Genomic DNA, 26023 nt, shown 5'->3' on the forward strand with positions numbered 1-26023 from the left:
TGCCTTCGAATAGTTATGGCAGGATCACAGTATGAAGCCAGAGGGGAGGGCTAAGTAAAAGGAGTAGAAGGATGTGTAAAGCAAAGGATCAGATAGGGTGGGAGGAAAAGAAGGGACAACTGCTTACCAAGATAGCACAGCAACAGTTGTAGGCTGTTACATGAAAGAAAGAACAGTTCCCTGAAAGGTTACTGGCTTACACCTCCTCAAAATGTCCAGTCATGACTGCAAAAAATAAATACTGCTTGTCTTACGTATCTCATATCTATCTGATTTTTGTTTAAGAAAACCAGACACTCAAGCATGTATGGTTCACCTTGTAGTGCTGCTGGCAGTTTAAGTGCTTGCTGTCCGGGTTTCTGGCCTTGATCCATGGTGTTCAGGATCTTCATCTGCTCAAGTATTGCACCCAGCTGAGAAGAAGCCAGTCAATGCTCTGTTTTCTAGCCTACTGGCTGCATTTGAGATGAGGAGCAGCTCTGCCCGAGATCTGTGGCTGCTGCTGTTCTCTGTGTGGTGGGGCTTTTACTTCATGTCAATATATGATGTGCTTGTAATGGCCTTGCAGAGACAAGATCTTATTCTAAAAGAAACCCTTGTGACTTCAACAGTATCAGTAATCTCAATATTAGTAAAGCTAGTAATACATGTAAAACTGCATCCTGGAGACATTGGTATCTTTATGCTGATACAATCAAGCAGGCATAGATATAACTGTAAAATGCAGATGGGGAGAGCAAAGAAGCAGATAAACCTTCAGATAAAATTCATTATGCTTAAAACTGCAATTCTAAGGAAAACAAGGCTCTTGGTATTGTCCAAGAAGTTTTGGAGGGGTAAGAGAGTTCCTTTGTTTTAGCTCTCACTGCCTGTGGAAAGAGTTGGTCAAACAATACTGACAGTGAGTATTTCCTCATGAAAATAAGTTGCAGAGTGCTAAACCTGGGTAAAAGCTGCTTCCTACCAAGGCTCATTTCAATGTCATTTCATGCTCCAGCAGCGAGAGCTTGTTTTCAAGCAGAGCTCAGAGATCGTAACAGAATGGAGTTACGCAGAGGGGAAGAGAGAGGTGGGGGCCATACTTGTTTTTAAGTGCCAGTTTCCATGATGGGTAGAAGCATATTCTCAAGGGAAGGTAAAAAGTATGCACGCAAAAGAGGAAGAAACCAAATCCATATACATTCATATCTTTCCAATTTAAAAGAAAATGTGTAAAGGTGTAAGTTATGTCTGGCAGATGGGGAGAAAACACATGCTACCGTAAAAGACCAAACCTGTGACTGCATATGTTGCGACCATCATCTTGCCTGAAGATTCTGCTTCAGTGGAAGCCTTAAAAAAAACAACCTCCCATGCAATAGCTGCCATAATGCTCTTGCAGCTAATTTTCAGTAACTGCATACAGATGTTTGTCCGGGCTTTTGCTCCTGCTTCTCCCTTAAACAGTGTGATTGTAACCAAACACAGCATCATCTTAGTATTACTGAAGAGCCACATGCTGCCCATCCCTACTGCGTGGGCAGGCAGAACTCACAGTTGCTGCGATGAAGCCTCTTCTGAGTCTGTATTCTGTTTTCACACCGATTCACAGAATTGTTAGGGCTGGAAGGGACCTCTGGAGATCATCTAGTCTGCCAAGGCAGGCCCACCTAGAGCAGGTTACACAGAAACACATCCAGGCGGGGTTTTAATGTCTCCAGAGGGGAAGACTGCACAATGTCCCTGGGCAGCCTGTTCCAGTGCACTGCCACCCTCAACATAAAGTTCTTCCTCAAGTTGAGGTAAAACTTCTTCCATTTTAGTTTAATGGCCATTGCTTCTCATCCTGTGCCATTGTTGGGCACCACTGAAAAGAGTCCCAGAACACCCTAGGTTGTTTTTTTTTTAAACACCCTGGTTTGTAGTAACTACTTTAAACCACATCCTCGGCAGAACAAAGCACCTTTTCAACTGCAGAACGACTTGCTCTGCAGTACCTAACCTAACCTAACCCAACCCAACCCAACGTGACAATCTGCCCCGCACGCTGTATCCCGTAGCAAGCGTCTCAGCGCCGGTCCCTCAGCCGAGGGCAGAGCCGCGGCAGCTCCACCTGCTGCAGCCGGGCGGGCACGTGTGCAGCGGGCGCCCTCCTCCGCCCGGGCCCCATAAAGCCGGCGCTGCCGGCTGGGTGAGCCGTGGGGCTCGCTGGCGGGACCGGGCCGCTCGGCCCAGTCCGCTTCGGTCGTGGCGCCGGCTCTCCCCGTCCGCTGCGGGCTGCTGGGAGCCCCGCCTGGGCAGCGGCCGAGCCCCGCGGCCCCATGGAGATCTCCCTCAAATACCTGCCCGGCGGGCGGGCCGCCGCCAGCGGGTGAGCGGGACGGGGCTGGGGGCGGTGCTGGAAGCTCGGGTCCTGCCGCACGGCGCGGCAGAGAGCGGGGCTCAGGGCGTTCCTTCGGCTGCGGGAGGGGCGGAGCGCCCCGGGGCACAGCGACCGTGTGGGGCCGCGATAACGGGCGCGTCCCGCTGCCCCGGGGCATGGCGGCATGGGGTGCCCGCTGGGGGGGCGCGCCCGCCTGGTACCGCGCCCCGCGGCGTTCAGGCACCTGGCGAGCAGCGCGCAGGCGGCGGGCTTACTCTGAAGCCGTGCCTTTAGCTTGCGGCACAAGGTAGGTCCGAACCCCCTGGTGGCTTGGGGTCCGCGCTGCCCGCCCGTTCGGCAGCCGCAGGGGCTCCTTCGTATAGCGATGCGGGTCCCGCAGTCGCGGCGGGGAGGTGCTGAATGTTCGGCGTGTGCCCCTTGCTCTAACTGCCACCTTTGGTAGCGGAGGCTGTTGGTGCTGCTCCTGTGGCAGCTTAGCGGCTGGCAGCCCTGTGAAAGGAATGGGTTTTCTCCTAATTTCTTAGTGTTCACCTTGCTGAGGAGTGCTAGGCGATGTCCTCCTCTGGGCCAGCTGTGAACTTGGTAAAAGAACATGAAGGTGAGGCTGGGGTTGCTCAGTCTGATATGTAGAACTCTCTGATTTATTCTTTGTTTTTGTTCTTCCTACCCCACCAATTTTGTGAATATCTCTCATGGAGCTTAAGTAGACTTTTTACAAGGGCATGTAGGAATAGGGCAAAGGGAGTGGTTTTAAAGTGACAGAGGGGAGATTTAGATTAGATATTGGGAAGAAATTCTTCCCTGTGAAGGTGGTGAGGTCCTAGCACAGGTTGCCCCAGAGGAGCTGTGGCTGCCCCATCCCTGGCAGTGTTCAAGGCCAGGTTGGACAGGTTTGGAGCAACCTGGTCTAGTGGAAGGTGTCCCTGCCCATGGCAGGGAGTTGGAACTGGATGAGCTTCAAGGTCCCTTCCAACCCAAACCATTCTAGGGTTCTATAAAAATTCTGGAGCTGTGATGGACACTGTCAGTGTTGCTCCTGTAGTGAATTGTTACAGATCCACTTTTTAAAAACATTTTAAGCACTTGATTGAATGGAGCTTTTTCTTCTGGGTGAATAGCTATGTATTGGAAGTGTATTTCACAAGTAGGTTAACTATACACTGTAGTCATTACTGTTGAAACCTCTTTCTTGAATAGAATACTGAGCTTTAAATGCCTCACTACAAAACCTTATCCAAATAACACATTGACCTGCTAGATACAGCATTGCAGTGGCAGCTATAGTAATGCAACTTTTAGAATTGAATTGGTAACAGTTATTATTTGTGACACATTATGCTTAATGGCAGTTAGAGATACATGTAAACATGCCTAGTAGAGTTAGTAGTTATTCACAAAACTTGCTTGTATCAGTGCTTTACAAAACATACTATGGAAACCTACTAAAAGGTGTTAGTTGCTGTGTCTGAATGGAGTTGAGCCATTACTCTGCCTTGAGCTGGGTGTTTTGTGTGGATTATTTGGCTAATAAACATTTGGTAAGAACTAGATGATTGTTTTAAATGTGGTAAGTCATTGTTAATCAGAGCTTTTTAATGCTTCGGCTGAAGTTTCAAGTTCTGCAGATTTAATGCAGTTTATTTGGATATTACTTTGAATCTGTCCTAGTAACAAATATATTCTACAACTGCTGTATTTCATCTCTTGACAAATTATTTCTTAAATACTACACTGCAGAATGCCTGCTCTATATTGGCTGGCAAAGCCCAACAGCAATGCAGGCTTGAATCTCATGGCTTCCTCTTACACTGGAAAAGTATGTTGCTTTCCTTGGCTGAATTTCCTACTCACAGTTTCTACAGTTAACTAATAAAGGAAGCTAAAGGTATCAGTGGAAATAATCCCTAGCCAGTGGAGTTAAGCGAGAGTTGTGTAAATGCGAAAGTATTGTTATTAGTAAACATAACATTTTTAGAACAGTAAGGGCTTGAAAGACGGCTTTGGAAAAAAAACACCATGTTTTCTGTGGCGTGTATTTGATTATCAAAGGAAATGGTGTTTATAATAAAGTTTGCTGTTGGATTTTTAAGATCTCTCACTACTGATACTCTTACTGAAAGCTTAGGGGAGGATTTTGCTGAGGTCTTGGGGTGATTCTTATGTCATACCTTTGTGCTTTAAGTCTTGACCAGATCCAGCTTAAACCTGCTCTGTTTCCCCTTTCTTCCTCAACCATTGCTGTGAGTTTTACTCTGGGTTAGATCTTGTTTGCTGTGTACTGACACATATGCTTCTGCCTGTTCACGAGAAGCTGTTACAGGAGCAGCAATGTCTTTGGGTGTCAGTGCAGGACTGAAGAACATACATACCTGTTTCCCTAGAGAATACTTGTGTCTATAATTATCATATCTTTTTCTGTCAGATGTGTTTAAATTTAATTTTTTGTCCTAAACATTATTAGAACAACTCTAGGATGTTTTTATTATAAATCTAAATTGGAGTGTACCATGGTTTCTTTTTCTTGCAAGCTTTGCTGTGTTTTTCTTATCTCAAAACCAGAATCAGCTTGCTTCCCATCATCTTCATGTATGATTGATTTAAGGCTGCGCAATAGAGAGAACCTTTGAGCTCCTAATGTTAAAATAGATTTTTGGGGTTATTTCACTTCCTCTTATGAGAAAACATGACAGTATTTTAACTCATTTCTCTTGTGAGACAGCTGGCTCTAGCAAATCAAATGTACTTTGTGGTCTACAGTTTGGGCTTAAATATCTGTACACTTCAGACAGGGGAGCATGAAAGAAGTAAGAATGCATCTGAAAACTTGGAAACTATGCTTTTGGTTTTGACCTTAAGAGAAAATGTTGTCCTTTATAAAATTCAGAATGTGGGGAGTAATTTTCTGTATGGAAAATGTAACTGATAATTGGTTTCTGATACCAGCTTCAGGTATATGTTACTAACTGATAACTGGCTTCAGATACAATTGCTCTGTCTTAACACATGGAGGAGAAAAATTACAAGCTTGGTTCTGATAGTAGGAAAGTTCTGACAATTACTGTACTAGAAAACAGGGTTAAAAAGACCAGGAAAAGGGGAAAGTTTTCAATGTCCTGTTCAGTGGAGAGGGAGAAACTCAAAGTGATTTAAGACTCCTACAACAGCAGTGCTCTGTGCTTGGTCCTCTGATTTTTATTTTTTTTTTCTTTTTTTACATGCCCAGATATTTGAATAAATAAATGCCTATGAGTTTAGCCCGTAAAGCTGCCTGTTCATAACAGAAGCGTGCTATGAAGCCTGCTTTGGTTGTTTAGTCTCTAAGGAACCTTTTTCTGGTGGTAGAATGTGGGTTATTCACAGAAATGTGTTAACAGTGACCCCCATTTCAAACATTTAGTTTTAAGAAAGAGCTAAATGTGTACTTGCTGTTAGTATTACAGATCATCATATTTGATACCTGTTTCCTGAGAAATAGTTGTGTGGATGTTGTGTTTTGATGATATAATGCGACTGAATGATTCTTATTTTCAATTATGTGATATAGGGAAATAGCTTTTGCATTTTGTTGCAAAACAAACAGAAAACTGTTACAGACCTCTTATATAAGTCATGTGGTGATTTGAAACTGCAGTATGAGGAAATTGCTAAAAGATTCTATTGGTTTCTAATTAACATATTATTTGTGGCAGAAATATGATGGCTCAGTCAGATTTAGATCTAAAAGAGACCGCTTTGAAAGAGGATCTGAAGTTCTACTTCATGAACCCATGTGAAAAATACAGAGCAAGACGTCAAATACCATGGAAGCTGGCTTTGCAGATTTTGAAGATACTTATGGTTACTACACAGGTAATCCTTCCTCTGCTTTTATTCTTGGAAAGCATAGCAATGACGTGCAGGAGAAAGAGGTCTGTGGTTCTGGGCCTTTGCCATCCCTGAATATTTATGACTGACTTGAACTTCCTGCTTCAGTCCAGAGAGGAAAAAAATACTAGGAAAGGTGTGTTGAAGAGGTAGAATAACACAAACTAAATTGCAAAAGCTTCCTGGAGATTTTGGGGCAGTATTTGACCAGATATTTTGCTGGTTTTAAGATAATACTTTAAAGCAAATTATGCAAATAACTTAGTGGTAACCACTAAATCCAACACTGTTCAGGCTTGCTGTCACAGTATGTTCTGCTTCCTGTTATGTTCATAGAGTAGAGTTTCATTGGACTGTTTCAAAAATGGTATTTCTTGAAATCTAGTCAGTAACTTGAAATGTATATGTTCAATGTACATGCTATGGTTCAATGAAAATGCTATGGTCTCTAGTAATGATGGGAATGACTGGGCTGAATCAGATGTTTCCCTTGCTTCTGTCCTCAGATGATGAATTTCAAACAGTCAGGTACCTGGCTGGTAGAGGCAAAGAAGAGGGAGTGTTTAAACTGCACTGGTATCACAGTGTAGCTGGTTATTGTACAGTCCACTAAGAAACGGTGACTGGGGATTGAGGGAAGCAAAATGGGATGCATGTATAAATAGAAATTACTTTTCTGGACCTTTGAAATGCAGGACTCTGACATTTGAGTGTTTGCAAGAACAGCAAGTATACAACTCCTGAAAGTGTGCTGAGTTGCAGGGTTACGGGTTTGTGTTTGACTTGCCCGCTAGAAGGAAGCGTAACTCCAGCTTGGGTGTCCCTGTGTTTTATTGCCCACTCCTGCTTTTCATCTCCCTGCTGGAAATGTGACAGGGTCTTGGGCCCCACTTGGCAGAGAGTCTGTGTGCCAGAGTCCTGACAGGGTTCTCTCTGCTGGCAGGAGTGGGATGCAGTGGTCGGTCTCTCTAGGCAGGGCTAGCTAAAATAAGTTATATACACTAGTGCTGGCACAGCTGTGGCCTGTCGGGACGGAGCTGCTGAGACCAGAGAGTGTATTAAGGTGCATGGAGGGGGATGAGTTAGAGTGGGCAGTGTGAGCACAGTGTAGGGTAAGAGGAAAGGGTGCCCCATGTTTACTGGCAGCTGTACCTTGGATGTGGATTATTGCCCTCTATTCAAAGACGGGGCAGTAACCTTTATGTGTCAACAATGAGACAAAATACAGCTTCACACGGCTCTGAAAAGGATCAGAACTTTCAGTCTGTCCTGACTTAAATTCCTGGGGGAATCACTGATTATGTGCTTTTTCTGTCTGCCCTCCCAGTCTCCCACTATGCTTTGTGAGCAGAAGGGGTGCAATGCTCTGCTGCTTGGCTTCTGAAGGCCACAAGGTTTTTCTGGGTTACCACTTAACATTTTTGTTGTCAGACCTGGGTCTTGCTCAGATGCCAGGCAGGTAAGTAGACAAAAGAAGGCAAATAGTGTCCGAAGGAAGAGGTGTTGCCACTCTGTAGCGACGTCTCAAATGTGAGCTAATACCAGACGGACAGGTTCAATAAGCATCTCTCGACTTCAAGAGTCCTGTCCTCACTCTGAAAGACAGCCTAGCAGCTGGTTTATCTGCTTGACTGGAAAGCAGAAGCGCCTTCTGTCCCACTGTGGGGAGTAAGTCTTTTTCCAACATTGTGCTGAAATCCCTCAGGGAAACCCTCCTGAGTATGTTTTATTTCTCTGTATTGTGTTGCAGCTGGAAGATCCCTGATTTTATTCATTTATTTATTTATTTATTTTTTTTTTTAGAGATAGTAGCTAGAGTGCTGCAGCGATACTTGTAGCATTCAGTTGGTGATTTTTGTTTTGTAGTCAGCTGAAAATACAAATAGTTGATTTAAAACATGGGTGAAAGCATGAAGATTCAGTTTTTAGTCTGAAGACTGCATATGTGCAGCAGAGTTGACATCCCCTTTTCTGTTTCCTGGCTGTGACTTTGCTGTACAGCCAGCCTTGCACCAAATGGTCCTGCTGCATGTGTTCTTTTAGCCTGCCCCAGCTCTAAGCAATTACGTTCTAGATTGAAAGATGATGTATTCCAGTGAAGGTGTAAAAATAATAGGTGTGCTTTCCAGTTCTTGTTTTGAATGAAGGAATTTGGATGTTAGTGGAGCCTCTGCTGTGGGGGATTTCTGAGTTCACAGTTCTCTTGCTTGCAGTTTCTCACTCTTGCTTCTTCCCTTCTGCTGGTTTCTTTTGGAGCTTGGAAACTCTGTGCACTAATGGGAGTTTCATGTTTGCTATTAGTAAGCAGTTTAAATCCAGGATGAAGGGTTAGCTATTTAGAATCGTAGAATAGAATTTGTGGCTTGGGATATCCTCATGCTACTATGCCTGTGAATAAACTCTTGTTGCTTAATTATTTTTCAGCTCCTGGGCTCCATTTATGTTTTCCTTGGTGGTGGTGGGAATGGGAGCATCCATATGGTAGGGTAACACAAACCCCGAGTAGTAATTCTGCTGTCTGTTTCTGCTTCTCATTATAACCTCCTTAACCAGCACCTGGGTCAGGCAGGTGATGCTTTTTGTTGCTGTGGAGTCCCACATGGGTTTGCTCTAATCTTGTGCCATGTCAGAGGTAGGAAGAAGGTACAGAAATCTGTCCCATAGCAAAGGAGGGCATTTCTGGTGTAGCAGGTTGTGCTGTTTGCAGCCTCAACAGAAGTTTTGGCACATTCCAGTGAGAGTGGTTGGTCCAGGATGCATGAATGTGGCAGTGATCTATCTGCCTGACTAGTTCCTGCACTGTAAGTTTTGGAATCAGTTGGAGACTTGGTTTTATGTTTCTCATAACCCTGCTTGTGGTAACCTTTAGTAGTATTATGGCATTAGTTAATAGGTTCTTTGCTCCTGTTGTAGCAGGGTTACAGGCACCTTTCTGTCTTGTGTTTATTACAATTCAAAGTTGTTTCCTAAATGTTGCTTCTTGACCAATGTTCAAAATTCAGATTTATTTTCTTTTTTCTTGTCAGCTTGTTTTTTTTGGTTTGAGTAACCAGCTGGTGGTCTCTTTCAAAGAAGAAAACACTGTTGCTTTTAAACACCTCTTCCTGAAAGGCTATTCTGGAGTTGATGAAGATGACTACAGCTGCAGTATATATACACAACAGGATGCTTATGATAGCATTTTTTATGTTATTAACCAGGTAAGTGTGTGTTTATGATGTGTTTATAAAGCCAAAGCTATAGCTATGAATTCCTGCTAAGGTTCTGGTTTTCTGTCTCCACTCTTGGATTTTAGTTTTGATGTTTCAATGGATCAATGGAGGGGCCTGAAGTTGATGTGTAACATCTGCATTTTTGTCTCTTGGAGATGAAGCTAAACCAAAATCTCACTTGGGTAGTACTGAAATCCAGGAAGTCAGAAAATCACTCATCATGCATGAACTAGAACCTTTCTTTAGGTCTTACTTTGAAGACCTATGGGGCTGAATATACCTATGCATGGTATTCAGAAAATTCATGCTTACAGCTACACTGAATTGCAGCTTTGTTGTGAGTGCCAGAGCCCTCAGAATGGGGAATATGGTACTTCCAGGAATGTAGGGGCACTCGCTCTGCTTTAGGGATGGTATTTTAAAGAACAGTCCCTTCATAATCATGGGAGGAAAGTGAGGGGGAGGGGGAAACCTAGGATGAAAATTCAGTAAAAGCTTTTGTATTTAATTGAACATTAGTAGGTTCAGAAGTCACGCACTGAAAGGGGGGGGATATTTGTGTAAAAAGAAATGTCTCTTGTGTTTGGGTATGATGATAAGGCCAGAAACAATTCACACTGGATAAATGGAGAATGGCTTTAAGCCACGTTTTGTTTTCCCTGACCTCAGGACATCAGCTCTGACATTAGATTTAAAGCAGTTTTGCTCCTTCAGTTATGCCCAGCAGGCATCCTGGAGTCACAGGATCCTCACAGGCAAGAAGGCTATACCTCCTTCTTAAATACGGCACTCACATGGGGACTTGCTGCTCCTCTGCCATCTGCTCTAAGCAGAGCCATCAGCAGATCAAATGTGCTGTCTCTGCTGTCCTGGACAAGGCCAGGACTCTTATTCCTGGTACCTTAAAGGAGTGTTGAAGTAGTTTCCTCAGTCTTCCTTTGAACTCTCAATATCACCACTATTTCTGCTATAAACTGTGCTTGTTTTTCTTCCTTGCTTGCTTTGTCTCCCTTTCCTTCTTTTGTAGGCACTAAGGCTGAGGTGAAGTGCAGATAGAAGACAGTAGAGAAATAATAGCTTTATATCCTCAAGAATGAGCCGATGCGTGATACAGGCATCAGAAAAAGGTCTCTTCATAAAATGTCCGTGTATAAATGTAGACATATGCTTTAAGGAGATTAAACTTGTGTAATCTGTGCTTTAGTGTTGTATGGTGTTCCTAAAGCTTTTTGTTTCTTGTAAGACTTCATAGAGCCTGCCTCCAGGTGAACACTATGACTGGTGTTGCTTTTTGGGGGTTTGCTGTTCTGTTTTGTTTCTAAAGGATGCCTGCTGGGAAGAGCCAACCCTGGTGATTCCTAGCCTAAAAGCAAATTTTCTTTTTCAAGAATGGGCAGGTAGAAGAAATAGGCCTTGGTGTTTTAATTTGCACTGCATGGTTCGTGGGGGGGTTGTAGGGCAAGCAGAAGGATATGATATTACAGAAGATGGTAATAGTGAACAGCAAAACTGGAGTTGTAAAAACTGAATTTTAGGCTTTGTGTAATGTACCACTGGGGTATTTTCACAATCTGGGGGCACAAACCTCCCCTTCCTCCCCCTGCAAGAAACCAATAGCAAAAAACCCTAACACTTTTCCACTTTGAAGAGTATGCAGCTTTTCCTTGCTCCTCTCCTGGGTCCAATTTGGAAGTTTCTATTATAAAGCGGCCATGTGGAGTTATTACACTTGTACCTGCCCCCTGGCAGAGTCTGTGGGACCTGGATGTTGTGCTCTCTGCCCTGTATGGGGCTGCTTAGAAATGTATCAATGGGGATTTTGCTCTTACTGTTTCATGGTGGTGTTTGAAAGTGGCATGCGAGTAACCCAGAGCCACAGGTTCCACTGTCAGGAGCGCAGATGCTGAAAGCACACGTGGACCGAGCAATGGCTGTTAGATGCAGTGTTCTAGAGATGTCCTCAGAGGGATGTGGAGCTGTGACTAGTGACTGTTTCCATTCACTTGACCTGCCTTAGTCAGGCTTGGCTTCCTTAATTTACTCTGAGTTAAGATAATGTTCTTCACTTAGTTCTTAACAGGGTTTGGAGGCTGCACTTTTCTTCCAGGCTGTCTAAACTTGTTGCAAGCTCAGCTGTGAGGACTTGAACGGGCACTGAGGCAACCCTTGGGATGGAAGCGTGGGAGCTCCTCTTGCAGTTCCTTTTGGATGTGGCGTGTATGGTGGCTAATGACTGCTGGGATTTGTTTTTTTACCCCACAACATGGTTAGTGGTCTTAATACCCATAGGAAGGAGGAAATAGGATGACGCTGAATGATTCATAACAAAATCCATGTTTAAGGGAGAAAAAACAGCTGACCAATTGTTTTGTTTTTTTAGGAATGGGGAAGCCTTGTCTGGCTTCCCATGTTTATTCACTTCAGGCATTCTGGGAAACTGAATGCTTCCTTCAGAGCAGACCAGTGCTGTATGTTGCCTTGAGCTCTTTTGCTAGGTGAGGTAATGGTAAAACCCCAAATGAACTACTAGATGTTTATGCCTTATTTCTCAAAGGGCTGTGGTCCGTTTGGCTTTTCTTGAACAACATTAACTGGTGCTAAGCTGAGCTGGCAGGCAGCTGCCTCGCCTTCATGGTTGGTCATTGATCTCTCCAGCTGTTGAGGAGCCAAGAGCTGTGGGGAAAGCTGTGCCCAGGGCGTTTGACTCACTTATGCAGTACTGGAAGGTGTGATCCCAGGGATCAGAGGGTGTATCTTGCTTCCAACAGACACTGAGGATCTGGAAGGCAAGTTGTGAGAGGACTGGCCTTGAATGGAGTTCTTTAGGGGTGCTCAGGGCTTACCCATGAGTGGCTAATGCTTGGCTTGGCATAACTTTATTCACTTCCATCTCTAGCCCTTGTTTTTAATTTGTATCTTGCATATGAAAAGGGTGACTTGTGCTGTATTTAGAGTAAGTGGAAAAAGAAAGGACACTCTCATAGGCATGTTTTTGTGTCATGGTTTAACCCCAGCTGGCAACTAAGTACCATGCAGATTTTAGCTCACTCCCCCTGCCCTGATGGGGTGGAAAGAACTAGGAAAAGGTAAAATCTGTGAGTTGAGAGCGGTTTAATAATTGAAATAAAGTCAAATGTAATAGTAATGAAAAGGAAGATAGTAAAAAAAGAGGAATAAAACCCAGGAAACACAAGTGATGCACAATACAACTGCTCACCACCTGCTGACCGATACCCAGCCCAACCCGAGTGGTGATTGGACCCTTCCAGGTAACTGCCCCCAGTTTATATACTGGGCATGATGTGCTGTGGTATAGAATATCCCTTTGACTAGTTTGGATCAGGTGTCCTGTCTCTGCTTCCTCCTGGCTTCTTGTGCCCCTCCTCGCTGACAGAGCATGAGAGAGTGAAAAGTCTTTGATCAGGGTAAGTGCTACTGAGCAGCAACTGAAACATCCGTGTGTTATCAGCATTGTTCTCATACTAAAGCCAAAACACAGCCCTGCACCAGCTACTGGAGAAAAAGCTTAACTCTATCCCAGTTGAAACCAGGACACTTCTATGCTTGTGTAAAGCAGGCAGGTTAAATTACTCTTGGAGGCTGCCCAAGCTCTGTGTGTGTTCCTTGGTTGCTGGTTATATGGTGAACATGTGGCTTCCCGCCTCTGTCACTGCACAGGGAGCAGGTTTGGTTTTGCTCTGGGAGTGGTTTTGATAAGAACTGTGACTTGGATTGTACATAAAGCAATAGAGTTTCAAGTGGTGTGAAAACTTGATACCTTCATGAGATGAATACATCAGATATCCCTGGAGTGTGTATGGTTAGTAGCAATACTACATTAAAGTTGCTGCCAGGCATCTTATTAAAAGCTGTGTGCTGGCTTGCTGTCTGGCATGTGGGTAAGCATTTGCAGTCAGCCCAGTGGGTACTGGGCTCCCAGTCACTGTCACCAGGATGCCAATCACTACTAATTAATGGCCAGCAGCCTTCTTAGCTTCCCATGTGAGATCCACTCTCTTTATGTGAAAGTAAAGCTTTTTTATTTTTAGCTTTTTAATGTAAAAAGCTGTATTGATACAATTTTGAGATTACAAGTTACTGTTTAATGTAAAAAAAGATGGCTGGCTGTAACTTAATGCTTCTGTTTTGTTTTTAAACCAGTACAGGCAATTAAAGAATGTATCCCTGGGGACCCTTGGTTATGAACATGAAGGATCAGGTTTAAAAATCTGTAAACAACAGTACAAGAAAGGCACAATGCTCCCTTCCAATGATTCACTGAACATAGATGTTTCTACTGAAACAGGTATGGTACTGTTGTACTAAAAAAGGTCTTGCTGTGGAGTACTTATATTCTAATGCTAAATCAGTGAAGTTTGAAACCAGTAGCTTTTTTCATGGCAATCACATGAACATTACCATTCCTCTTCCCCATTTCTCCCTTGGTTTTTAGTACCTGCCTAGAAATGACAGCTCTTTTCAACTCCTGTCATTAGTGGGTTGTGGAGGTCTCTGGTTGTTTTCCCCCTCTTCAAGAATCAGGTTCAAATACAGGATTCTGGATGCTGGTCACTCTGAGCACTCGGTGGCTGGGTTTCCTTGCTGCCTCTTGGAGCTGAGTCCTGGCTGCTAGCTGCTCACAAAATTGTACATCAACCTGCTTCTGAGCCCGCTAACTGGGCCTCTCTGTATGGATAGCTTGGCTTAAAACTAACACACTGCATGATCATGACTTGTCCTTCAGTCTGATTAGCACAGTTTTATTCTGTTTTCTATACAAAAATGTTAAGATTACAGCTTTTCCTCTTTACTTTCCAGAATGTATCTTTTTAAAGCCACAGGAGCTAGCTGGTAAGAAGGCTGAACTGAAGCTGAACTCCTCTTTCTTCAATTTTGAATTTTACAGGTAAGGTGGTGATGGAGATTTTCTTTATTTCAGCTTGTCCTTTCACATGAATATGGTGGATTCTGACTCGTGCAATTTGCATGTATGTGTTTGTCTTGTATTTAATATACTTTTTAAAACATCCAGGCTTATACAGGTTGAAATCTCCTTCAAGCTGAAAGGCATTGCCCTACAGACCATCCATGCCCGTGAACTGCCTGACTGCTATGCATTTCAAAATACTGTAAGTGAATACGAGGTATTGCGCTTCCAACACTGGATATATAAGAGCTAAAGCGAAGGGGTAGGCATCATCCTCCCAGCTAGACTTCAAGGGAGAAGTAGTTGAGCATGTCCTGGCCTCCAGCCCTACTTCCCAAAGGCTGCTGAAATAGTGTTTCCATGTGACAGTATTGTTTTGTAACATATTCCAGCTGGTAACTTCATAACCTGGGAAACACATAGATAATTGTTGTTCTTCTAAAGGTTAAACTCGAAGTTTGGCTTCTGAAAACACTACTTTTTATGCAATACATGACATGTTCTCAAATTATGCCTAGATGCAATTTATGCTGACAGCTTTCTCAAAGCTTACCTGACCAACAAGTATTAATACATACTGTGTCAAAACACTTAGCAGGATTTGTTTTCTGGAAGGAAATTTTACTAGTCTTGTTTCTGATACACTTCTGTGTTTCCAGATAACTTTCAATAACAGAGCCCACAGTGGGAAAATCAAAATCTATTTTGATAGTGACACTGATATTCAAGAATGTAAAGACTGGCACATAGTTAGCCCTGGTAAGTATGGTGCGTGTGTGCATGATAGCAGCGTTATGCATCTCCTGTCACTTCCCCTGCTCTGTAACAGTCTGTCCAGTGAGATACTCTTCATCCTGTTCATCTGCCTCCAGCTCTTAAAACAAATAAATACAGCTCATCTTGTGCAAGTCATCAGCTGGGAAATAATTCCTTTTTGTGAGGGTATTGAGGTGAGATGACATGGGTATCTCTGTTATGCTGGTGTGTGTTAGCAGCAAGCTCTAACTGGAAGGAGGATGAGTATGTATTCTATATTTTTTAATTGTTCTGCTGCTCTGAGATTGCTCAGATAATTTAATGCATTAACAGTGGTGAATTCCAAACTCAAACCTTCTACAGCTTTCCTTTCTTTCCCTATAATTGAGGTGTTCTTTTTCTGAAAGTAAGGATTTTATTTTTGTGCCACTGCTGTTAGGTTTAATGATGTGCATGAGCATAGGGTGGTACCTGCCTTGTATTTGTAATGTTAGGGCTTGGTCTGACAGCTAACAAATGTGCTTTGAAGGTCCCTTCAGAAGAATAGAAGCTGTGACTGAACACTGTGCAACTGCTTCTCCCATGCATTGACTTGCTGTAAAGGACTGTGGTGGAGTGATAGTTTAGTATATATGTATATAATATATATATACAGCAGTGTGCTATATAGTATCTTGATTAACAAATGTGTCAGATGGTCTGCCTTTTGCCTGGGCAAAGCTAGCTTTTATCTGATAATACCATGTTGTACTGATATTAAAGTTGTATCTTACAGTACATTCTGAAGAACCGCAAAGTATTTTGCCTTGCATCTGTATACAATAACTTCTTATGGCTGTCTTTCAACTAGCTGTTCTTTATTTTGCATGTAATTAGCAGAGGGAGCATACATTATTCTGTAATAAAGGCAGTAAACTGAAGTGTTACTGCAACAATTAAGTGTTTCCCTTTATATTTCTGTAGTTAAAATCTATGTGATGAAAGATGTAGGGACAATTGATGTGAGTAAGCAAAGGAAAACACCCGACTTGAGTTCCCATGAGGGCTTCTAAAGCTGTGAATGAAAAGAATACAGTACAGAAAGTCAAACAAGTTTGTGATTGCAGGTCAAGGAATGAGAAACAAGGCAGGATTTTACTTATCTATTTACTTTTTAATTTAATGATGTTGATACAGGCCAAAATCTGCATTTCTTTTAGCCTGTGTAGTTGTAACACTGTTGGAGCACAAATGGGCAGGTAAACTTAATGGAAAAAGGGGACACCTGCATTAATATACCCATTTATTGGTTTTACTTTGAAGAACTTGAACATACTTTTAATTCTTCTATTCCAGTCTCTGTAGCTGTTTTCATGTAATTCTCTGATCAGTTGTGCTTATAATATGCTTGTATGAAGAATATTTCTTATAACCTATCTATTTATGGGGTGAGAGTGTTTAAAGGCAAAATAGGGGACATCTTATAACAATTTGTGCTCGGATGTGAGGAGACTAACTGTACTTCCTTTCCTTGACTATACAGTTCTCCAGAAAAACACTCAATATATTCTAGCCTTTGATGGATTTGTCATTTTAAGTTGCTTTGCTTCTCTCATCCTTTGCACACGATCTATTGTTCTTGCCATGAAACTACAAAAGGTAAGTTCAGTGCTTATAATCTCCATGCTTCCTTTGTCTGTTCTGTTTGCTGCTGGTCTTGTGAAGTAGCACAGCTTGAAACATAAAGTAGTAAATACCTTGCAGGATGTTGCTCTCTTACTGTTATCCCTATCTCTAGAGAGGATGTATAGATGTCTGTGGTGAACAGTTGCTAGCTGTTTGTGTAGTGCTGTAATATGAAGTATTTTGTTATATCTCTCAAGGCCAAAAAAAAACGAGACTTGTAGTTTTCTGGTGCAAGGTTTTTTGGTTTGTTCTGTTTCCTCTTTTTTTTCCTGTTTTTGTTGTTGTTGTCCAGGATTTTACACAAGACTTCCAAGTCTTTGTGCTCTGAACAACCAACGTATCCTGCACCTTCAAAACATGAATTCTTCCTTCCCTGCTTCAGAGCAGAATTCCCATAGAGGTTTTGTCACAAGTAATGCTTTAATGAACATCCCTTCAAACCAGCTCTAACTGGAGAAAATGTGAAGGGTAGCACATAGTCTAACTCTGGCTGGGTTTTTGTTTTTCTGGGGCTGGAACCACCCTTTTTCAGTTCTTTTTCTTCTCCTCCAGCAATTCCTGATCAGTCTGCTGGCACCTTCTTCCCCACTCGCCCTCCTTTGCAGGCTGAGACTAGCTCTGTCCAGCTTCATCTTGAGCTGTTTGCACAGCTGCGTATCAGCAGACTTGGCTCTTCTGGTCCAGATGCTAGTGCAAAAACCACAAGCTGGTCCCTGAGATGTGCCAGCTTATAACTACTAGTTGATATAAACTTCACAAGCATGTGGCTTGTGAGAGCTGGAAAAAGAGCTCAGGATAGGTAGGATATGAAAGCACAAATACTTGTCTCATTTAAAAGCTATGAAGAAGATATATTGAACAAGATAGGTGAAGAGAATGCAGCTCAGTAAAGGCATTGTCAAACTGGTGTCAGGGCCATCAGCATTTACTCATCAGCAAAAAGAGCAAGCAAAAGCAGATGGGCAGTGCTGGGTGTGAGAAGTAATATTGTTGGCTGGATTGGAAGTGAGAGCTCTTGCTTTATAGCTGTCTTTGCGTTATTAATTCTCTTTTCCACTTATTTGTTGAGTGGTTTTGCTCTGTTGGAGGTGGACAGAAACTTTTGAGAAGATGACTGAAGAGGGGATAACAAACCATGGTTAGGCTAGTGGGGATTTGTTATGAAGTCAGCTGTTCTGTGGAAACAGTCTTCTTTTTTCTCCATTTATTTCTTTTGCTATTGAGAATGACTTTAAAGCTATTATTCCAGCAAACCCTATAGGAAAAGAGGGTATCTCAAACTTGAGTACTGCTACACTACTGGTCAACTGTACGTATTTTTCATCTAAGATGACCTGTAACTAACACCTAAATGCTTGTCAATAGAGATTTGTGAACTTCTTCTTGGAGAAATACAAGCGTCATGTCTGTCATGCTGACCGCCTGGAGTTCATAAATGGATGGTATGTCCTGGTAATTATCAGTGATGTGATGACAATCATTGGGTCAATCCTAAAAATGGAAATAAAAGCCAAGGTGAGAGTTTAATACTTCAGATAAAATATTAGGCTGGTTACAAACATATGTAATGTTGGGGACAGTTTGGGGACAAGTGAAAGTGAGCTGTCGCAGTCACTAGTAATCTTGTTTGGTTTTGCTAGTTGTTATTTCTTAGCGCTTGTTGGATTAATAACTGGTTTCAGTCACTCTTCCCAGGATCTTTCAGTAAGACCATGTAAGCTATTTAAACACCTTATTTCCACAGGGCTCACCCTGGTGTAGGGCCAGTGGGTGAACAGTTCCTAATCAACCAACTAAAAAAACCTAAAACAACTTGGGTTGTTGCTTCTGGGAAAAGCAGCAGTACTTACTACACAGGGAAATGAGAGTCATACCCTGGGATAAAACAGAGCTCTGACAGCTTGTTAGAAGCATGACTATTACAGCTTGCTTTCCTGCCCTGTCCAAACAACAGACACAGACAGTGCTACCTGCTAGTCCTTGACCTCCTAGTCTGGGCTTGCTGAAATCAGTATCTGTCCAGCTGGCAAGGGAATTTTGGTTTAGGATTTTTGTTTACTTGCCTTTTTTTCCTCCAGTAGAGCTGTATGTCAATAATTCACGTATTCACAAAACCCCGTATTCTGGGAAAAACGGGGTAGGTAGTGTGCTGCTCCTGCTTCGTGTGTACTAAGGCTCAAAGGGCAGATGCCCAGAGTGCACCTAACAGGAAGCACTTGACAGCCTCAGCTATATGGCAAGGTGGGGGATGGGGGTAGGAATCTTGATCTTATTGTAATCAGCTCTAGCCTTCTGAAGTAAAATGCAAATAGAATTGGTTATAAACTTCACTGGTAGTAAAAATGATGTTCAGGCTCTGAGCAGCCGGTAACCTGCTCAGAGATGTGAATGTGTGTAGCATGGAAAGGGCTGTAGTCCTGAGGCTCGCTTTTCATTTAAATGATGGGTTGTGTTTTTCTAAATAGGCAAACATTCATTCACTAACAATAGCTTTTTATAAGCAAAACCTGGGAGGTATTCAAGCTAATTTAAAGTCTGTTATAATGAAAGGGCTGTAATTATTCCAGACTGTGCATGATCAAACTTGAAGAGTATCAGCACAGATGTGCTTTCATTTGCAGCACTGTTACGTTTGAGTGGTCTCAGTAAGTAACTGCAGTTCACTTTGGTCTGATTTTTGTGATGTAGCAACATCCTTTCAATATTGGACTGCCCTGCTTTGTTTGAACTGGTGGAACTCAAATAGCTGTCAAGCTGACATACCTACTGCTTTGTAACTTGACCACCTGCTCTGTTTGGATCCCTCAGAACCTCACAAGTTATGATGTCTGCAGCATTTTACTTGGAACATCAACTTTGTTTGTCTGGGTTGGAGTCATCAGATACCTGGGATATTTTCAAACCTACAATGTAAGGCAGAAATCAAATATTTAACAATCAAAGCATGTATTTATATTTGTCACTTACTCAGGTCTCTAACTTGTGGATTTCTTCCCTTTTCCTTTCTTCCACCCTGACTTATAGGTGCTTATTTTAACTATGCAGGCATCATTGCCCAAAGTGCTAAGGTTTTGTTGTTGTGCTGGGATGATTTATCTTGGCTATACTTTCTGTGGTTGGATTGTCTTGGGACCTTATCATGAAAAGGTACGTCAGCAGTGTTAATCCTTTCCTGGTCTAATGATGTGTAAGTATTTGTGTCTATAGCTCCTAGTTGTCACAATGGAAATGGGCCTTAATGTTTGTGTTTAAAAGCTGTAATGTGAAGAACATGGGAGTGTTTCTCCTTCCACGTGTACCTCCTGCCCTTTTAACAAAAGAACTGTATTCTTGCTTTCACTGTGCGCTTGAACTCGGCGTAATCTCCAGTACAAGGTTGTGTTTGTGATGAACAAGTGGTCTATCTGGGTAATGTCTGTCTGGAGGCTAGAGGGCATAGGTCTGTATCGCTTTCGCCCTCTTCTGGCAGTCCCGGTTCAGTTGAGTTGAAGAGGCACTGACTAGGTCACTGTTGAAATTTCTGGGGATCTCCTTGGCTCTGACTTTGCTTTTCCAAAGTTTTCCTGTGCCATATAACTCCAGCTCTTGCATCTTGACTCGTAAAGGGGTGGATGAATGCTTGTCTTGTTTAATTTGCTTCCTGTGTGTGGGTGCGTTGTGGGTTTTTTGTTTGGCTGATTTGCATTTGTTGTTGTGCTGTGGTTTGTTTGCTGGTTTGTTTGTGGGGTTGTCTTAGGGTTAATATTGGACTGTGTGCCTGGTATGTTGCCATGTCTGAAAGGTACAGGAGTAAGGCTTTGTATGTTCCAAAACACCAGCAAAACAGCTGTAAAGCTTGTTTTGTTTTGTGTTTTCTTAGTGGATGCAGTAGATGACTGTTCAAAAACGGGCAGATCCCTGTTGTGATGAATTCTAGATGTCCATTAATGAGTTACAAATGTATAACTTCTCATTCTTGATCTCCAGTGATACACTATATATACTGTAACAGGGCCACATGCTGCAGTGCCTGCCTCAGCTTCTCATGCCCCCCGAGCTGGGATTCCTCTAATGCTATGTAATTCTGTCCTCTGAGAAATGTAGGCATTCTGCCTGCACATGTTTTGAATTGATGACAGCACATAGTTCTGTGGGCCGCTGGCTGCAGCGGGATCCTCTGTCATATTAGAGGCTCAATTGATTATAACGGGCACAGCATAAATACTGTTGTAGCATCCTTGCAGCAAGTACATTAATTATCTGAGCAACAGGATATGTGGTCAATAATACGCTTTTCTATGAAAATCGTACCTCTTGCTAAATACCACAGATCAATATGAAGGAAAGCAGCTGTGCTTGAGGGGTTCTCGTTTCTGTCAGTTCCCGGAACCCCACTGGGAGGCAGTGTGGCTCCGCGCACAGCCGGACGAGCCCCGAGCCGCTCCCGTTATCCCGGATGAGAAATGGGAAGAGCCTTCCCTTATGAGCAGGTGAACAGGAGAGATCCTTGTGCTCAAAAACCTGGAAATACCAATGTTGCTCTTCCTTCCTCTACTACAGCAGGAGAGAGCATTTTGTGTTATCAGTGCAGGGGCTTGTAGGTGAGCAGTCCTTAGCAGGGCACTTGTTGTGCCAGTGTGTCAAAACCTGTGGGCTGTTCAAGAATTTACCTGTCCAGTGTCTCCCTTCTTGCCAGGTAATGTAGTGCTGGGTTTCATAATGGCCTCAACATTATTAATTATAAGCCATAGGTAAAAGCAGACCTGCTGTTCCTGTACAACAGTATGTTCTCCATATAAGTATACACTTCTTGACATCTTGTTTTCAATTTAGAGCCCCAGTGTAAGTGGGTGTATTCATGTTTCTTCATTGCTAATAGCCACATTAAAACATTGTGCACTAATTCATATTGTTCAATATAGTTAACAAATCCAGTATTTGAGGACGGTGGGGAGCAGAGCAAGAGGGGAAAATCTGCTCACCTGGTGGCTGAATGGAATTTAGCCTCAGGATATATTCCACCTTGGGGAAGTGGAGTTAGGAATTTAAGATAATGTCCTTGAAACAAAACCGTGCTTTTGTCTAGGGTATGCTTCAGTAGCTTCACAGTACAGCTATAGCTTGTACCTACAGCTCAGAGAGGGCTTTCTGAATGACAGACAGATGGTGTTGTTGTAAGAAATTTAATTTAGACCACTTGAACTCTGAAGGCTATATCCTATCTCTTAACTGCTTAATACAGTATCAATTACCCATACTGCAGTAATGCTGCAGAGCTGGGAAACCAGAGGATGTGGATTCTGTTCCAGCATACCACTGATTTACTGTATAGATTCTGTGAAATTACTTTATCTGCAAACGGAACGATATCTTCCTGTGGGTCTAAAATGGATTAAAATTCAGTAACTTAAGCTTCCTGTGGTGGTCAGTTATTGACCATTTTGCCATTGAGCATCAGAAGGTCATTTCTTGATAATAAATAATTCTGCTGTTGATATATAATGCTTAGCCCTTGATTATTTTCTAAATGTTTATTACTGACATGTATGTTTTGGCCTGTATGTACAGGAAAGAGTGTGGTAGCATTTGATTGACTGGATTGGTTGCTTTCTGTAAGTAAAATTCTGTTACAGAAAAGGTTGATTTGGTTGTGTGTTGCTTGGGTTGGTTGGTGTTTGTCCTTTTTTTTTTTTCCCCCACTTTCCCTTTAATCCAGCTGATTGCTCTTCATATTATAATAATAATTTTTACTTACTTTCTAGTTTGAAGATCTGAACACTGTGGCTGAGTGTCTGTTTTCTTTGGTCAATGGTGATGATATGTTTGCCACGTTTGCTCAAATCCAGCAGAAGAGCATGCTGGTGTGGATGTTCAGTCGGTTGTATCTGTACTCCTTCATCAGTCTGTTTATATACATGATCCTCAGCCTGTTTATTGCACTCATTACTGACTCTTATGACACCATAAAGGTAAAACAGTTGTTTTCTGTTATACTTCTAACTAGTTTGGTACTCAATCTTGTTAATCACTCAACACCATAGTACCTAGCACCAGGCATGATGACTGGTAAGACTATTAACATCTTTTAGCTTAATGTCTGATGAAATTGGGAGGATGGGTGGGTAGCCATCCAAATGGCTAAGCCATGATTGGTTTGGAAAATCATCCTCAATGTGTTTATGTTTTCTGCTGCTTCACCTGGTTTCAAAAGAGTAACAGCTAATGGAAGCGTGAGTGGAGTCAGTTTTTATGTCTAGTTATACAGAGCTGGATAAGGCTTGTTTGAAGTGAATGTTTCTTTTCATGGCCTCAGAAGCTGAGGTCAAGAAGAGTTTGCTGGCCTCTCAAAAAATATCCACTTGGCAGGAGTGTGGCAAGGGCCAAGCAGATAACTCTAAGCTCATTTAGGTGTCCACACTTGCTTAATGTGCTGTTTGGAAATGTGTGTCTAAAGGGAAATATCTTCTAAAAGACCCAGTACTTCTCACTCAAGTTAAAATTGTGCCATCCAGTTCCAGTATAAACTGGCTGAAAGGGAAATGAAGTTTCCAGTAGTTACCTTTTGTACTTGTGCTGTCTCCCCTTGGTGCTCCTGGTAGCTGCAGTAACCAGTGGGAAGGCAATGTGGATCATGCTCTTTAGTTTGCATCCCTTTCTTCTCTTAGTGTCAGATGAACAGGCTAGCAGAATAAGGCTGGTCTGGCATGAACCACACCTTCCAGACCAAGCAAGATCTCCACTTGCTAAGCATCTCAAAATACTATTTGCCTGTCTGTGCTTATTGGATGGTCAGACCCACAAAATGGTGTTTTGCTGTTACTGTTTCCCTCTGAGCACTTCATGTAGATCAGTGGGGAGCCATTTCAGTGTGCTGAACTGGTGTTACGCAGAGCATTTCTTAAGCATGGCAATCCTGGATATCCACATTAGGGCTCTTCAAATCCAACATTGAGGATCCTAGGGAAAAATGAGCCCAGGGAACTTGCAGTGAGTACAGCAGCTGATGTGAACAAGGGAGAAACATCGCCAGTATGACCTGAGATCAGCTGCTTGGTCTCTTATAAACAGCAAACAAAAGGTGAAGAAATCTGTGAGCAATGTCAATTTTAGGTGACTTAGATTGCTTTGTTCCACCAGTTACATATGTGGTGTTTCTAAGGTGGGATTTTAGTTTTTTTGTCAGACAACAATACTGAACAAATGAACCAAATAGACTGACTTTGACTGTCACAGTCTAGAGGAAACTTTAGAACACCTCATGTGCAGTAACTTGTCATGTGTTGTAAATAAAATGCCTTCTCTTCCAGAAATACCAGCAAAATGGGTTTCCAGTAACAGATCTCCATGAATTTCTGAAAGACCACGGCAGTGCTGGTTACAGAAAAGAAAGGACTTCCATGCCACTTGTCTGCTGCTGTGGAAGGTCAGTAGGGTATTTTCAATGTGTTTTTCAGAAGTACATAAGCTAGCTTCTCACTGCAAAGTGCTGTATCACAAATGCTGGAGCATCCAGAATTCAGCCCGTGGAGTATTTGGACACTGTTTCTCTCTTGGGTTTTGCCTGTTGCTAGATCTCTAGTCTGGCAGTGGTGCAGGGGTGGCAATTCTGAGCTTAAATGCATGTTTTAAGTGTTCTGTTGATATGAAAACGACCATGTAGAAACTGGTGGAACTTGATGGGAGAACTGCAGAGTAAAATGTGGAACTGCCAAAGAGTCAGGAGCAAACTAAGTCTCTCCTGCTTAGGGTTTTGCAGGTCTTCTTTTTCTAAAAAGCTTTTCAACTAGGCTGGGGATAGTAGCAGAAAGTAAGAGTATGTGTTTCAGCCAGAGAGTAGTACTTAATCCCAAAACTAGGCTGTGTCTGTAAGACAAACTGGTTTAATGCCATCTGTCAGTATTGGAAACACGCTTGTATGTCTGATGGCTACCAAACTCAAGCCCTTAGAGGTCTTAGTGGCGCTCTTTAAGCTGATGTTGGTGAGAGATGAGCATCTTGCCTTCTGCTTGCTGGTCTGGAAGTAGACTCTTTGAATTCTGTTTCTGAGGAAACCTAACACACCTCTGAATGCCTAATTGAGAGGGGAGAGAGCTTATTGCTGTCCCTAGGCAGTTCAGGAGAATTCATGCTTGAGCACAGAATGGTTGTGGGTGCTTTGTATGGAAGCCAGGCTATGGGAGAAAGAATAGAGCTGAACATGAACACTTGATCAAAGTTGGTGTAACAAATCCTATTTTAGCAGTGGCATACTGCTACTTACATACTGAGACTTTGTGAGGTGCGGCTTTATACTTTTGGTGTATTCTGACAGAAGGAAGCCTCATAGCTAAAAAGGAGCATGCGAGATGATGGTTGGCAGGTATCCCAGCAGTTGCTGTGGACACTTGAAAGTCAACTAACTGCAAGAACTCCAGCCAGGTACAGCTTCAGGTTTCACATCCAAGTCGTTGTGCAGGATAAAAGATTTTTGTCTGCTCGAGCACAATAAATATGCTTTACTGTAGAGAACTGAGAGTGCAAGCCTGGTAGCTGAAGTGAAAATCTCTTGCTACTATAGCAGTTTCTTCTTGGTTGTCCTAATGCAAGTCCTGTAGTTGCTTGCTATAATGGGAGCAAGCAGAACAGAAGGATCAAAATTTAACTTGGTTTTCTATGGGTAAATGCATTTCTTGCCAATTTAGAACTTGAATTTTTTTTCTTTTGCAGACAACAGAGTGATGACAACTTGATACTTATTAATTGATTACAAGTTGAAATTCCTCACTGATATGCAAAGAAAGAATAGCTGTATGGAGAAGAATAATCCTACAAATTGCAGTAAACCCCACTATTTGGACCTTCCTCACGGTGGACAGACTAATCTTACCTAATTGAAGGTGCCAGGGGAAGAAAAGCTGATAGTGTGACATCAGGTGGCTGACCAGGAGGAGAGCCCAGAACCTGTGCCTGGAGGAGGGCTGTGAAGAACTCTGTATTCTTGCCCTACATTCTGTCCCATGGGAGAAGACTGATACTTGAGCATTGTCTGTGGGAGCCCTGTTTTCTAATTGCCTCTAGGAGGAAGGAAAGTAGCCCTGAATGAACTGTTGTTGTTAATAAGAATTATATGAAAATAATTTTAAAGAAATAATTCCTTGTTTAAAAAAATACTAAAGGCAGTAAAGAAGGGAGGAGTTTTCCACTTAAAATGATGCATTTGGCTTGTAATGTCTACTTGGCACAATTAATTTCCTTGAAATAAATCTATGTACAACTACA

General features: G+C 42.5%; 1 protein-coding gene and 1 long non-coding RNA gene across 4 annotated transcripts; both read left to right on the forward strand.

Annotated features, from left to right (window-relative positions):
* The first annotated feature begins 2152 nt into the window (after positions 1-2152).
* Positions 2153-26023, forward strand: MCOLN2 (mucolipin TRP cation channel 2). 3 transcript variants are annotated; one of them, XM_062611197.1, is made up of 14 exons: positions 2153-2350; positions 6052-6211; positions 9253-9426; positions 13600-13744; positions 14257-14344; positions 14471-14567; positions 15025-15124; positions 16644-16759; positions 18152-18301; positions 19595-19696; positions 19811-19933; positions 22528-22734; positions 24073-24188; positions 25472-26023. In XM_062611197.1, the coding sequence occupies exons 1-14, from the start codon at positions 2301-2303 to the stop codon at positions 25506-25508; spliced, it is 1665 nt and encodes a 554-aa protein (XP_062467181.1). In that variant the 5' UTR covers positions 2153-2300; the 3' UTR covers positions 25509-26023. The 3 variants fall into 3 exon arrangements, with proteins under 3 accessions (XP_062467181.1, XP_062467180.1, XP_062467182.1); XM_062611196.1 differs by lacking the exon at positions 2153-2350 and adding an exon at positions 2421-2648; XM_062611198.1 differs by lacking the exon at positions 2153-2350 and adding an exon at positions 5079-5166.
* Positions 9440-10634, forward strand: LOC134159815 (uncharacterized). Its single transcript, XR_009963306.1, has 2 exons — positions 9440-9620; positions 10466-10634. It is a non-coding gene; the product is annotated as an uncharacterized LOC134159815 (long non-coding RNA).

This window comes from Pezoporus occidentalis, unplaced genomic scaffold, assembly GCF_034315485.1.
Source record: "Pezoporus occidentalis ecotype Australia unplaced genomic scaffold, CSIRO_AGI_Poc_V1 ctg151, whole genome shotgun sequence".
In the NCBI taxonomy this organism is placed as follows: Eukaryota; Metazoa; Chordata; class Aves; order Psittaciformes; family Psittacidae; genus Pezoporus; species Pezoporus occidentalis.